General features: G+C 43.1%; 1 protein-coding gene across 9 annotated transcripts in view; it reads left to right on the top strand.

Annotated features, from left to right (window-relative positions):
• The first annotated feature begins 8,429 nt into the window (after positions 1 to 8,429).
• Positions 8,430 to 15,506, top strand: part of spire1a (spire-type actin nucleation factor 1a) — a 26,588-nt gene continuing 19,511 nt past the window's right edge. For 7 of the 9 annotated variants that reach the window (XM_056582231.1, XM_056582230.1, XM_056582234.1 and 4 more), the window contains exons 1-2: positions 8,436 to 8,974; positions 11,806 to 11,837. In XM_056582231.1, coding sequence (XP_056438206.1) covers positions 8,638 to 8,974; positions 11,806 to 11,837 — 369 coding nt within the window. In that variant the 5' untranslated portion in view covers positions 8,436 to 8,637. Of the gene's footprint in view, positions 8,975 to 11,805; positions 11,838 to 15,506 lie in introns of all 9 variants that reach the window. The other 2 variants (XM_056582239.1, XM_056582237.1) reach the window with 2 other exon arrangements.

Genomic DNA, 15,506 nt, shown 5'->3' with positions numbered 1-15,506 from the left:
CATCAGTGGAAAGGTGACTGGCAGTGAACATGTGTCAGGGCGGAAGCCCTACCAGAATGGTATCTGTGATGACGATGGTTTCATTTGCAAAGATTGTATTTGAATAATGTTTCATCACAGATACCATTCTCTTCACTTCTCTTTTGTACACACGCACGCACGCACGCACGCACGCACGCACGCACGCACGCACGCACGCACGCACGCACGCACGCACGCACGCACGCACGCACGCACGCACGCACGCACGCACGCACGCACGCACGCACGCACGCACACACACACACACACACACACACACACACACACACACACACACACACACACACACACACACACACACACACACACCACTGTCATCAGTTCACTGTTCTTGTTGTTTTAATGGCACTATGAATATGTTTGTGTAAAGCAGTTTAAATGTTATGTGGTTGTATAAGCAATTGTGTTTTAAAATTAAGTGAAGACATTCCTCCAGTCATAGACATCAGTAACAGTGTATGGCCTTTGGCCCTCTGGTTTAATTAAAACATGAATGAATTAATTCATGAATTTGTCTGTCACACACACACACACACACACACACACACACACACACACACACACACACACACACACACACACACACACACACACACACACACACACACACACACACACACACACACACACACCACTGACCACTGTCAGTTCACTTATCTGTGCTGTTCTTGCTGTTGTTTTAATTGCAATAAGAATTTGTCTGAATACAGCAGAATTTGTTAAATGCAGTTTAAATGTTATGTGGCTGCATAAGCAATTGTTTTTTACAATATAAATTGATGATCAATTACTATTTCCCTTTGCAGTTTGACTGGCCCATCTTACCTGAACAGCTGGCCCATCTTCCCTGAACAGCTGGCCCATTTAACCTGAACAGCTGGCCCATTTAACCTGAACAGCTGGCCCATCTTAACTGAACAGCTGGCCCATTTAACCTGAACAGCTGGCCCATTTAACCTGAACAGCTGGCCCATCTTAACTGAACAGCTGGCCCATCTTAACTGAAAATGCTCATGCCAAAAAAGTTGGCACAGCTGATGTTTCAAGAACTGTAGTGCCTAAATAATTATATTTATTACATAATTTTAACACAAATTTATCAGAAACATTCATTATTAATCATAAAAAAAACACATTGAAAAGGCATAAATGGTATTGTGTTATTGTCCCAAGGGATTTACCAAAAAGTGGCCCAATTTAGCTGATATCACCCTAGTGGTAAGACAGTGCGTTTACAGTGCTTAATTTACAGTGGTTTAGTTGCATAATGAACTGGGTGGAAACACAAAAGCTAATTGTATGAATTGAATATACCAATATTTAAACTTTCAGAACAAATCACAAAATGTTTCCCTTTTATCCACTACCAATATGTATAATTATGGAGTCTATGTGTTGGAGGAAATAACATGACTCGTAATAAGGGCCGGATTAACCAATGGGTTTTATGGGCACGTGCCCAGGGCCCCGCCCAGCCAGAGGGCCCAAGACTCGTCCGAATTTTATTTATTTTTTTTCGGGCGGGCCCCTTTAAGTTGCGAATGAGTCAATATCAGCGCACGCCGGTTGCCTCGGTTTCAATTAGAAACGTTTACCAAGTATCCCCTGTTTGAGTGTAGCGGAATGTACTGTACAGGCTGTGACAGGCCAAGAGCAATATCAGGTAGCAACATTCAATGTCATAATTGACAAACTGGTTAGCTGCCTGGGGCACAGAATGGACGCATATCGGGATGTTTTGGACAAATTTAAGTTGCTCTTTATGGAAACTGACAATTTGACCAGTATCCGTGAACAGGCAGAAGTGCTCTGCATGTCATACCCATCTGATTTAGATGTCGACTTGGCCAATGAAATAATCCAGTTCAGAAGCTTCATACAAAACGAACAGGATAAGTCTCCTCAAAAGCTTTTGAAGATGATCTTAAAACATGGTCTGCAATCAACTTTCCCAAGCGTTTTTATAGCTCTCTGTATTTTTTTGACCCTGCCTGTGACAAATTGTGAAGGGGAACGATCATTTTCACATCTAGCCAGAATTAAAAATGAGCTTAGAACGACACAGACGCAACAGCGCCTCAGTATGGAAGCATATATGTAGCAAAATTCAAATGGCAATGCAATTTGCAATTTGCAATTCAATAAGTAATTACGTTATGCAATTGACAATGCATTATGCAATTTCATAATGTAATTTGTAAATACGTTATTCAAAGTGTATTTTAAAATGCAAAGTGACAATGCAATCCTCAATTAAATTTGCAAAAGTTATAACAATAAAAATACAATAACATTTTGTCAAATTCTTTGAGTTCCTTTATTCAAATTGAAAAGCTATAGCGTCCCCGTGATTGCAATCCACTTCGCCACGCTCCGTGTGTTGCGATATTCAAATGACATTTCAATCCGCAAAACGGAATCCAAAACGGAATCCAAAGAGGAATCCAAAGAGGAATCCAAAAAGTCAATATGCAAAGTGGCAAACGTATCAGCCACCAGCCACTCTATTGTGTCAGACTGTTTTATGTGTGGGGGGAGGGAGTTCCAGAGCCTGGGTGCTGAACAGCTGAATGACCGGGCACCCATTGTAGTGAGTCGTGATGTGGGGATACATAGTAGTCCAGCAGAGGTTGAGCGGAGGGAGCGGGAGGGAGTGTATTCTTGGAGGAGGTCGCAGAGGTAACTGGGGGCTAGGTTGTGGAGAGCTTTGTAGGTGAGGAGTGGGTGGAGACGGTGGGTCTCCCGACCCTATGTTTCGCACCCAGTGCCTGTAGCACTTTGGAAATCTTTGTGTTTACCACACTGGCGTCAAAACGTACCCGTGAGGATAAGTCGTCTATCCTATCTCCCAGAACACGCACTCTATCTACTGCATCTGTGTCTTCAACACGATTGTTCTCCACATCATCGGCCAAACTTCGGAGCGTATCAATAATCACCATTGGTGACCATGGACCTGACACATACGAACTAGAAGTGAACAAGGAAATTACGAGCAAGTGACGTAGTTCCCGCCCAGACGCTGATTGGCTGATACGTTTGCCACTTTGCATATTGACTTTTTGGATTCCTCTTTGGATTCCTCTTTGGATTCCGTTTTGCGGATTGAAATGTCATTTGAATATCGCAACACACGGAGCGTGGCGAAGTGGATTGCAATCACGGGGACGCTATAGCTTTTCAATTTGTATAAAGGAACTCAAAGAATTTGACAAAATGTTATTCTATTTGTATTGTTAGAACTTTTGCAAATTTAATTGAGGATTGCATTGTCACTTTGCATTTTAAAATACAATTTGAATAACGTATTTACAAATTACATTATAAAATTGCATAATGCATTGTCAAATGCATAATGGAATTCCAAATTGCATTGCCATTTGAATTTTGCTACATATATGCTTCCATACCTCAGCGCGCTGTCATTCATGGCCATCGAGACGGAGCTACTCAGGAGCCTGGAATTCGATGAAGTTATCACTGACTTTGCTAATAGGAGAGCCCGTAAGAAGTTTTTCTAACAGGTGCGTCTGGGAGGGAGACATAAACATATATATATTATTTCTCATTTAATGTTACATATTTGTATTCAGACTTACTTCTGTTTACTAACTTCTACGTGTAATGTATTGCCATTCATTATATAGACATACCCTGGCGGAGAGGAGTACTAGTTTAAGGATCAAGATGAAAGAGAGGACAGAAGTGGGGAAATCAGAAAGACAGACAACCAGACCGTGATAGGGGATCCTGAGTGAAGAAAGGAGACCAAGGGATGATGCCAGTCACATTAAAAAACTCTATGTTCATATGTTCATTCAGCAATTCATAAGTTGATAGGGCTAGGCTAGTATAAACTGAATAAACAAATCGAATAAACAAATAATTAAAGTATTTCATTTTGATGGTGATGGTTTTAGCATATCATTTAGCTTTGTTAAATGTTTCTTTGTCTTGTTTTAGCATATAATGCTTTGTTGATAATATGCAATAGAAACATTTATGTTCTGTTGTGACATAGGCTACAATAGGCCTAATCATTAATAATAAAAAAACACCTGCCACTGCACTGGGTTTTTTTTCGGGGGGGGGGGGGGGGGGGGGGGGCATCCAACATTTGTGCCCAGGGTCCTGTGACTGCTTAATCCGGGCCTGAATAGGCAAAGTATATTTTTTTATAATAATAATATTTTTAGTTTTTACTGGAAATATTTCAAGGCCCGTTTCTAACGGGTCCACGGACCGGGGGTCGGTAACCCCTGGTTGAGATGCTCCGCGCCTCCGATGACGCAGGGACGCCGCTATAATGAGCGCCTGACAGCAACTCGGAGCGCGGAAGGCAGCGGCTCCTCTAGGAACCGCATCACTCCAAGAAGACTGCGCTGAATGATATATTTTTTGTGTGCGGGATGCTCTGGCCCTTCTTAGCCAAGGGTAGATTATTGTTCGTTGTATTGTGTCAGTGCACTGATACACCTGCCGCGGATGACATCTCGATGGGTTGTGGAGGAAGCCGGGCTGACGCGATTATCGAGCCGAGGTACAATGAGAGCTGGACCAGGGAGACCGAATCGACATGGCTCACCAACACCGACGTGGAGAGCCCTGTTCCTGCGATACACAACAGTACGTAGCCTACTGTCACAGCCTTTGTTTGAACGCCATCATAACCGAATAGCGACAACGCATTGCATTCTTTATGGACTGAATGATGTGTTTGTGTGTGTGTGTGTGTGTGTGTGTGTGTGTGTGTGTGTGTGTGTGTGTGTGTGTGTGTGTGTCTCTGTCTGTCTGTCTGTCTGTCTGTCTGTCTGTTGTGTGTGTGTGTGTGTGTGTGTGTGTGTGTGTGTGTGTGTGTGTGTGTGTGTGTGTTTTGACCAAAGTCAGCTCCCTAAGATGAACACTTTATTCCACGAACATTTCACACCTCAGAGCCCCTCAGGTTGGAACGCAGCCCATTTGGACCTCAACTCCTGTCTCATCCTGACATGTCCTGCCAGACCATAGCCTTCTGCTAAAGCGCTATGTGCGGTTTCAGTGCCAGATTCCATTTCAGTGTTGTCATCTCCCTACATCCATTTGTGACCCACCACCTCCGTGCAGCTAAGGGTGTGGAGGGTGGAGGTCTGCGGGAGAAGAGGATGGTGACCACCGGGACCCAGTGCGGAAAGCAAGCCCTGGCCTCCAGTGGTCCTGGCCACCAGAGGAGAGCCAGGCGCTCCATCACTGAGGTAGAACACACACACACACACACACACACACACACACACACACACACACACACACACACACACACACACACACACACACACACACACACACACACACACACACACACACAAGGCTAGTACAGTTTTTTATTTATTTTGTTGTGTAGCAGTTGCATGTTGCTTCGATTGAGGTATCTGCTAAACGCCTGAATGCAAATGTATTTTAAAAAACATGTGTAAGATCAACCTCTAAGACATTTTGTGTGTGTCTTTGTCTCTCTCCCACACAGCACACGACCAGGGACACCAAACACAGAGCGTGTAAGGAGGCCAACAGCTCCTCCGAAGAGGCGAAGCCAGTCCATGTTGGAGGAGGATGTGTTGGACCAGGAGGAGGTGTCGAACCAGGAGGAGGTGTTGGACCAGGAGGCGGTGTTGGACCAGGAGGAGCCGTTGGACCAGGAGGAGCCGTTGGACCAGGAGGAGGTGTCGGACCCGGAGGTGTTGGACCAGGAGGTGGTGTCGGACCAGGAGGCAGTGTTGGAGGAGGAGGTGTTGGACCAGGTGGTGTTGGACCAGGAGGAGGTGTTGGAGGCAGAGGTGTTGGACTAGGAAGTGTTGGAGGAGGAGGTGTTGGACCAGGAGGCGGTGTTGGACAAGGAGGCGGTCTTGGACCAGGAGGTGTTGGAGGAGGAGGTGTTGGACCAGGAGGCGGCGTTAGACCAGGAGGTGTTGGAGGGGGAGGTGTTGGACCAGGAGGAAATCGAGGAGAAGGAGGTGTTGGACCAGGAGGTGTTGGACCAGGAGGGGTTGGAGGAGGTGGTGGAGGAGGAGGTGTTGGAGGAGGAGGAGGAGATGGTCCAGGAGGTGTCGGAGGAGGGGGTGTTGGAGGAGGAGGTGTTGGACCAGGAGGTGTTGGAGGAGGAGGTGTTGGAGGAGGAGGTGTTGGAGGAGGAGGTAATGGAGGTGTTGGACCAAGAAAGGCCACCTGTGATGACAGATGAAAGGAAAGGGGAATGAAAAGGAGATTTGGCTTTTAACCACACGTCAGAAAGAGGGCGAAGGCAATGTGAAGCGATTGCACCCCCTGGTGAAGACGGAGCGTGATGAAGTCCTCAGAGCTCGACACGTACACCCTCTAGACCGCCAGGCACTGGTCCCGGACTCGCCTCCACAACACGTCCCCGGACACGCCTCCACAACACGTCCCCGGACACGCCTCCACAACACGTCCCCGGACACGCCTCCACAACATGTCCCCGGACACGCCTCCACAGCACGTCCCCGGACACGCCTCCACAACACGTCCCCGGACACGCCTCCACAGCACGTCCCCGGACACGCCACCACAACACGCCTCCACCCAGAAAATTGGGGATTGCTGCATCCTGTTTGTTCCAGAGAGAGAGAGAGAGACTCTTACTACTATCACCATGCTTTCTTGCCCAATGCTGAAAGTCCCGGCGAGGTTTGTGTGTCCACCGTTACGTTGGGTTGGCCAACTATGCGGACATGATCATTTTATATTTCAATCCCCCACATTCGGTTGTGTGAAGCCTTCCCACTAACTTTATTATCCAGAAGGAGGTGTTGGCCTGTGTCGCAACTGAAACAGCAATGTCAGTGGAAATACAACACATCTGGTGAGGAGGATCTTAGTAATTGCTGCTACATTTGGCTGGACGGTTTAATGGTATTAAAGGAGTCAAGATATGGCTTCATACTTTAGGGCTCAGGTCTCTATTTTTCCCACAGGGCTTTGCAAGGTAACAAACAAGAGATATACACCCGCATGTGCCTATATGCCTCATCTCATTGAACCTATTTTCTGTTTACTTCTAAAACAGGGCATCATACATGTAACTGGTCAGCACTCTTTAGATAATCTTTATCTTCTGTTCAGTGATTGTGTACTGTATTATTTGCCATAATGTATTGTGATGATATTTCATGTGTAAAGCCTAAGTGTTGCATGTTTTAACACTTTACTTCCAGAGCTGATTCTAACTGATTATGACTACTATTATCATTAAACTGTGGAAAAAACAGTTTACACTAGAATGTGTTTTGTTTATATTATGTCAAAGTCGTTACGGGAGTGGTTTTACAATAATGATCAGGAATTCATTAACAGGATTTATAGCCACAAGGCAAGGAACGTGTTGTACAAGGATTGTCCAATAGAGAGTGCTCCAAACCACTCAAGGCCTGAAAGACTCCCATACTACAGAGTAGTTAAGTTGGTAGACCACCAATCAAAAGGAAAGCTATTCATTGATGAGAAACAGGCAACATACTGAAAGCGTAGTCATACATGAGGTTATCCAGCTGGTACCAATGAAATGTTTGTGTTTGGTTTCTTTAAATTATTTCTGTTTATTGTGTATCGTCTAGGTTGGTGATTTCAAATAATGAAAATAAATAAAATAAATAAATATTTCATGGATGGATTGTATTTTTATTTTATAGCACAGGCATACTAAACTGTTATAGGCCTACCTGAAAGTAAATGAATTTGTTTGGCTTAATTAATTAATTTGTGTTAATTCTTGTGAGTAAATAAGTCATATCAAGACATCAGGAACACACACTTGCCATGGATTACAAAGGCATGCAAGGACTTTAAAGACACTCTAGATGCTAACAAACTGCATCTGGAGTGTTGGGAGAAATACAACAGATTCGTCTCCTGATGAGAGAAGGACCTCAAACTCCCCATACACTCATACCACTGGACTCACTTTTTCACAATGGTTGCACTATTGGACACTTCATCCACATTGTAATAAATACTGTGTACAATATCCAACATTTTACTTTTTATATATTGAGTATTTAATCGTGTAATATTCAATATATAGCCTATATATATTTTGTATTGAACGTTTTATATTTGACTTCATTATTGTTAACCTTCTTTGGCAATGTACGTTTTTATTTCTCATGCCAATAAAGCCTTTTTGAATTTAATTCAATTGAATTAAACCAATGAGTTTAAAGAAGGGTCTGAGAGGGTCACCAGATTGGGCGGGAAATCTGACCCAATCTGGCAACAGTGCCCAGACAACTGTGACATAAACCAATGAGTTTAACAAGTGGCAAAACAAGACGGGCTTTAGGACCGCCTTGAACCGCCAGGTCGTCACTGATCAGTGTTGCCAGGTTGGGCCAGATTGTAGGAAATATGGCCCAAACTGGCAACACTGTCTCTGATAATCAGCCGCTGGTCGCTCCTCGCTGACGGGAATCAGTGAACGTCACCCAGCCGAAGTCTAGACGCGCTCCACGGTGCTTTCTGTACAGGTACAGCTTCATCCCTGGGGTTTTTTCATAGTGGGGGTTCCAATTAGATCTGACCTGTTTTGGCGGTGATGAGTACGTGAAAATGGCCCACTGGCCGGGGACAGACGACGGCATGTTGATCTCGCCAACCCTTCTCCGGGATCTCAGTGTGAAGGCTGGAGACGTCGACATGGACAGCGGCGAAGGAGCTGCGGAGCTGTCCCTGGAGGAGATCCTCGGGTTGTACAGCCAGCCCATCAACGAGGAGCAGGCATGGGCCGTCTGCTACCAGTGCTGCAGGACCCTGGCTCTCACACGGCGAGGGAGAAAGTCTGCCGAGGCGTCCTCAGGGAGAGAGGGGGAGAGACGGATCGACGGACCTGGGGACGTACGGATCCAGAGAGACGGGACTGTGATACTGCAACACCAAGACACCTCAGGTAAACAAACGTGCCTTTGTCTGATGCAGGAATAATAATCAGGCCTACTACATGGCTGGATAGTTTAGGTAAGGCGTTCAGTCATGGGGTTTGGTCCTCCGTTCGTGTCAGTCTGGATCAGGCGACAGCCCAGATGAGGCATCCTGAACAGGGGCCATGCGCTGTGTCCCTGATCCATGTGGCCTATCTCTGCTATCTGTTTACAGAGGCTGAGATGAGTCTCAACACACAGGCCCACCACAGTAGCACATATACAATAACAAACATGCCCACCACAATAACACGCATACAATAATAAACTGGCCCACCACAATAACACACAGGCCCACCTCTGGCTGACACCGCCACAGGGCTACAGCTGCTCCGGCCGTGATTAAGTACCAGCCTATTAATTAAGCCTCTTTTTTTTTTCTTCAATAGATCGTATAAAATATAACCCTTCAATGGGGATTGAGTGTATTCTACAAAGTCATTTGAATTATCGACAGAAGTGCCTTTTGATTTGAATGTGCGCTTCTGAGTGGCAGACCGTTGGCTCAAGTAAACAATGGAATTGGTGCATTCAAACGTGGGTAAACCTTGAGCTGCAAACCGGCCTACATCTGAGGTTCTGGATCTTTAAGAGTCACAAATGTGCTGTGGTATCTGACAACTCTTAAGTTGAATTTTGGTATGCCAACCTATCATTTTCTACTTGCCATTTACGGAAGTAATCAATCTTTCCCCTTTCTATCAGTTATGGAAACCAAACGGGGTTAGGAATGACATCAAACTGTTCAGCAAAGTGATTCCCACCAGTGGTGGACGAAGTTCTTAGACCATGTACTTGAGTAAAAGTTGTAAAATATTACTCCAGTAAAAGTGGAAGTACTCCCTTTTAAACGTTGACTGGAGTAAAACTACTTCTCTTTAAATGTAGCCTACTTAAGTATCAAATGTAATTTGGTGTAATATAATTCCAATGTCTTTCTATGTCCTTAACTATTTAAGGTTAAAAGAAACCCCACCAACACCACTCTAATTACAATGATTTCTATTTGTGATATCTGGTACTGACATAATTTGAAATTATCCTAATTACCTCTATGTGTTACTTTAGATTGGACGGCGAATTCTTGAAAGAGAAAATCGTATGCTTCTTAAGCAGACAGAGAAGGCACAAAAAAATTAACGATTTGTTCTTCCTTTCCACTACTTAAATAGTTTGCTTAAATATGGTCATGGGGGCTACATTTCAATATCTGGAGCTTCTTCCATTACTGTGTGTTGGCTATAAACGTCAAACTTGACAGCAAAATTTGCACGCTCGGACGCAGGGGCAATGCACAGACAGACGCACTGTCACACACAAACACCCTTGTGCGCAGACGGACACAAACCAAGCGCAGACAGACACAAATGTGCGCACAATCACATTCACCCGTGCAGGGTGCACGCGCAGGCACACACACAAACACACACAGCATGCATGTCTTGGAAAGGAACGTTAAAAGGAACAATAGGTTTTTCGAATGGAGTGGAGTGAAAAGTAAGATTTCCCCCTACGAAATGCAGTTGAGCAGAGAGTCTCACAAAATATTGATACTCAAGTAAAGTACAGATACGCTAAAAAGTTACGGTAACGAATTATTTGTACTTCATTACTGTCCATGACTGTTTCTCACGATGCCCACATGAGCTCAGAGCATTTATTTACACCCGTTGCAATTCCTCCAAAACGTGAAAAAAATTGTTCTCAGAGCAAATGGGAAGTAATGTGTTGTTCCCCCGTCTCTGTGGTTACTCTGTCCCTTTATACACTCTGGAGTTTAAACCAAACCCGCCGATGTGTTTATAAAAGCTCTTCACTTGTTTGAGATCAGCAGTGATCGACCTTATCCTGCTGCCGAGGCTAAAGCTCTGATGGGCTAAGGGTGGATATAATGCCTTGATTTAGTTCTAACTAGCATTCAACATGCATCAACTGTGCTGATGGCTCTGAAGGGGTTGTATATGAACCATTCAAAGTCACACCATGTCAGGAAGAGACCTTGACTTTGGTCTGATCGATTGGTCCTGACCGTTGACATGTCTATGTGTGATTGGGCCTGAGGGCCTCTGATCTCCCTACTCTGATCATTTCAAAAGGAGAATATGATCTGCTTCCTCACGCCCTCCACGTCGTGTTGACCGCTCTTGAATGATTATCCGATGCCAACATGGGATTGATTAGTTTGGGTCTATGTCTCCAATTTCTTTGAACATCAATTAATTTCACACAAATTTTAATGTATATACTATACATTATAATTGAAGAGTATTTACACCATTAAATATTTTTATAAAGCATTAATAAGAGACCTGAGATGCGTGCTTACATTGCCAATACAAGTACCAAACGGACAACTATTTGATTTGGAAAAACAAGCTATCTGCTATTTTATTGTCCATTATTTTTAGTGCCGGTACAGAATCATTTTCGTGTTTTTTAATAATGTGCCTTGTGATGGTCTCCCTGAAGGTCTAAATGCAGTGAAAAGTTGCATGTAAAGACTTGGTCTTAACATGTTAATACTTGGTCTTAACTTGCATTGCATCATAGTAAAAAGGCCTTTTTCAAGGCCTGCTATGACCATCAAACAAATTTCTGGGTTCCATCTCACAATAGCATATTGCGAAATAACTAGTTTTTTTTGTTGATCTACAACACTACCATTGTGTTGTTGGATCAAAGTTCATGAATAATTTCTAAAAATAAGGTTAACTATACTACTAAAGGTTTGTCCATTTTTTAGATGCAATACAAAGTTCAATATTTGCTACACTAACTCTTGTGTTTTTCTTCATTACAGATCTATATACTTCAGCACATACGTTGTTAGAGGTGAGTTGTTGCTAACTTTAATATTTTCTGTTTGACTATAGTTTCTAATTACTCAAGGTTTACTATTTCACAGAATGACTTTGCCCATTAACTCCATTCTACTGGTAGAACCGGTTTTGGATTTAACTTACGCTTGCTCAAGTAGAAGCATTCCTTTTCCCTCACGTTCTTTTAAAGCTGACTTTACACTATTTCGCTAAATACCCAAACCTGGACGGCCAGAAGTTCAAAGTGTTTGTATATATATAGTGTATGTAATGTGAATTCTATGAATACAATCAAAGTCAAGCATCATAAATGACAAAGAATCTCATATATTAGTCTACTAGAATACATTTTAACAGTACGTTTGTTTTCATTAACGCCCACTTCCCTGATGTCCAAAGGCTCCCAGATGTTAAATATGGAAGATTACCAATATATCGGAGCCTTTCTTTAATTTTATGCTTGTTGTAGCCGGGAGCGACACTGAGCATGATGCGTTGCGCTGCGTCGTGTTGCGTTGAGTTTTGTACTACCAGATCAACCAACATGTCGCGGCCTCACATCAGGGGCCGGAGGGGCATATAGGACCATGTGGAATAAACTACAGAGTGCTCGGCTATATGAGATTATTTCTTTCAGCCCAAATGACGACACCAATTGCCAGCAAATGTTGTCTTCTTTTAAATGGTCCTTGAATTATTGATGTCTGGGTTCGTACAACTCGCTGCATTTCTCTACCTCGACTATCAAACACATGCAGACAACTCCAATGATAGTGTTGTACCGGACAGTCACCTGCATCTCTAGCAGCAAAGGTTGCACGCAATGAAGGCACCCTCATGGAATCTATGGCCATCTATTTTCAACTCGGCTCCAGAAGTTTTGCAGTGCGTGGTCTAATTCTACAGAGTAAGCTTTGTCAAATTAAAATGATCTGGTTGTTGACTGTGGTTTCTGTCATGTGTGTTTGGTTTTTGAGTTCACTTTGAGTTTCGGCAGTACTCCTCCGATTCACCTGACTGGCTTTCTTTGGGAAAGCAAACAGTGATATCAAGCTGTAGCAGCCTGTCTTGCATTGGCTGGTGATTGATAGACTCAAATACTGTGTTGCGTCGTATTTCCTACAAATGTAGAAATTCCCTTTAACTCGTATTCCTCCTGTATTTGGTCTGTTTCTGTCGAGCAGGAACAGAATCCCTCTGCTGTGGATCCAGTTATTCTCTTGAGGGTGCATGAAAATGACATTCTGTTCTGGATTTCATTTAAATGTGTTTATCTTCTCCCGCTGTTGGCTCGTTTCTAGTATCTTGTTTTATTCAGCTTCTGAATGGGATTTGTAGAACTCAACTTATTTTTTTTTTTAAGGATTCAGGTGAAGTAAGTTAATATATTGGAAAACATTAATTGTCGTGGTCATAATTGACATAAATCGAGTAGCTTAGAACTCCACACTCCTCTTATCTCAGTTATATTTAACAAACAAGTCAAATCTTCCTCCAGTTATTGTCAAACATTCAGGTGAGAATGCTTTCAGTATCCCATTAGTGCTGTAACTGCCCTGCTTGTCATGGCCGGTCACGTTAATCGGGCTCAGCTTTAGGTTCACTGCTGCCACTGTTTGCCATAGTCTTACTTTTTCTCCCTAGTGGGAAAGAAAGCGGGTAGAAGCCATGAGTCAGCCAATGAGACTCGTTATTTTTGATTTTTTGCGGCTTTAGCCTAGCCATTCAGCCCTCTGGCGTGTGTGTACGTGTTGTAACCTGCCCTCAATCACTACTCCCCTAAGGCTCGGGGAGGAAAACGACTGGCGCTCAGATTTCAACTTTCATAAGTAATGCAGAGAAACCATGAAAGATTGCTTTTTGCTATGTGCTCTTTGTTATGGAAATCATAAAAAAAAGTTGCATTATATAGCTGTTAGTTTGCTCATCTTATTGTGTCCTATGTGAGTATAGATAATAATAATATAATGCAAATATTATTTGCATTTCTTATTCCGTATCAGGGCAGCTGCGTTTGGTACTTTATGTCCTTGCAACTTGATCAGCCCATGTCATATTACCAACTGTTACTGTGTAAAAAAGAAATCTACTGAAACAAAGCCATATAGATTACTCTTGTCAACATGGTTTGGGGAACTGCACCATATGTCATGGTTTCTGTTACGTCCTTCACATATGCCCAGGGCCCAAAATGAAACCCACTTGACCATTTCGCAGGTAAACCACTCAGGGTGGCCTATTAAAACAAATGTGTCGTGAGTAGAAGGACAACATTCAGACAACATTTAATTGGAGCAGTCGTATACCGATGTATCAGTGGCATATGGAAAGTATTTTTATCTAAAATGTTAGCTTATAAACAAGCATATTTCTTGGACCTTGTCCTGGAAATTGGAGTTATCGAACTTTGAAGAGTTCAACTTCGACTCATTGAGGCGTGTCTTGGTGCTTGTTTTGTTTTGTAGAGCCACAGCTAGCAGGAGCATTTGGTTTGTGTCCTGCTGTGTTCTGTAGCAGTGTTGGTACGTTGGCAGCCTCACGCGAAACAGCTGTGGTAAAATAAATATAAATAAACTTTTGAGGTATGTTAGTGTTTTCTTGTGCATTTAACTGGTAGGTTTAGGCCATTCAACCAATCTGTCCCATACATCTTTGTAGTTGAATTTACTGAAATGTAAAATGAATGAAGTTGATAATTTTCTTTAGTTACATCTGGTGTATTTTTGCTACCCTTTCAGAAAGTCCCTCAGTAGCTGTTTTTTTATGTGCACATCATTAATTGCAACAGGGATTTTGCACAGCAGTTTTCTCAACTGGAAGGGAAAAGTGCTAGTTGTCTTGGCCTGTGCCAGCAGCTTCAGAGGAGCCAGTTAGGATGGTGCTGGCTGGCAGAGATGGTCTGTGCTGCTTCCCTGCAGTGCTCCGTAGATTCAGCCCTTATTGTGTAACTGTCTGTGTTCTGATGCCTTTGGTCTGACCCCTCCTACTACCAAGACAGTCCTCCTGAGAACAGTGGCCTGGCCTCAGAACTCTGAAGATGACCTTTTGAACTGCAGTCTGCTCTGCTTTCATGCAGATTTCATTCATCCATTTTTCAATGGTGATCTCATTAATTTGAACAAAAAGCTATTTGTAGATCATCATCAGTACACTGGGTGGATTTGATCTGTAACACATTTATACCAAACAAAATTCTACAGAAATAGTAAATCCTATTCCAGGCAGAATTCACCAGCATTGCTCTGCAAATGAGAAGCATATTTTGAGGTCAGATTAATTTGAACTCCTGCAGTCCAAAATAGTGTCGTTGTGGGAGCAAACTCAGTTTTTCTTACTGGCTTTTTGGCCGCTGTGGTTGTTACAAATTACCTGTTTGCAAGGTTTTTGTCAAAAGCCCACTTTATAAACTTTGGGTTTTTAATAAAGTTACTTGGTGGAATATTTGTATTTATCCATGTCCTTTTTACATCCATTCTAGTAGCCTATGTTTGGTTTGTTGAGCTTAATGTTGACTAAATTAGCTCTGGCCTAGACATATGGTATCAAAGAGAATTCAATTAAAGAGATCCTCCCATTGGTACCATCAGGTGACCACTGCAAAAATAATTTATACACGCGGCCAACTCTAAGAAGGGTTGACGTGTTTTGATTTGAAGTAGAATCCACTCATTGTTTCTCTTGG

This window comes from Gadus chalcogrammus, chromosome 22 (assembly GCF_026213295.1).
Source record: "Gadus chalcogrammus isolate NIFS_2021 chromosome 22, NIFS_Gcha_1.0, whole genome shotgun sequence".
NCBI lineage: Eukaryota > Metazoa > Chordata > Actinopteri > Gadiformes > Gadidae > Gadus > Gadus chalcogrammus.
The sequence above is the reverse complement of the archived record's forward strand: the minus strand, read 5'-3'. Positions and strand labels throughout refer to the sequence as shown.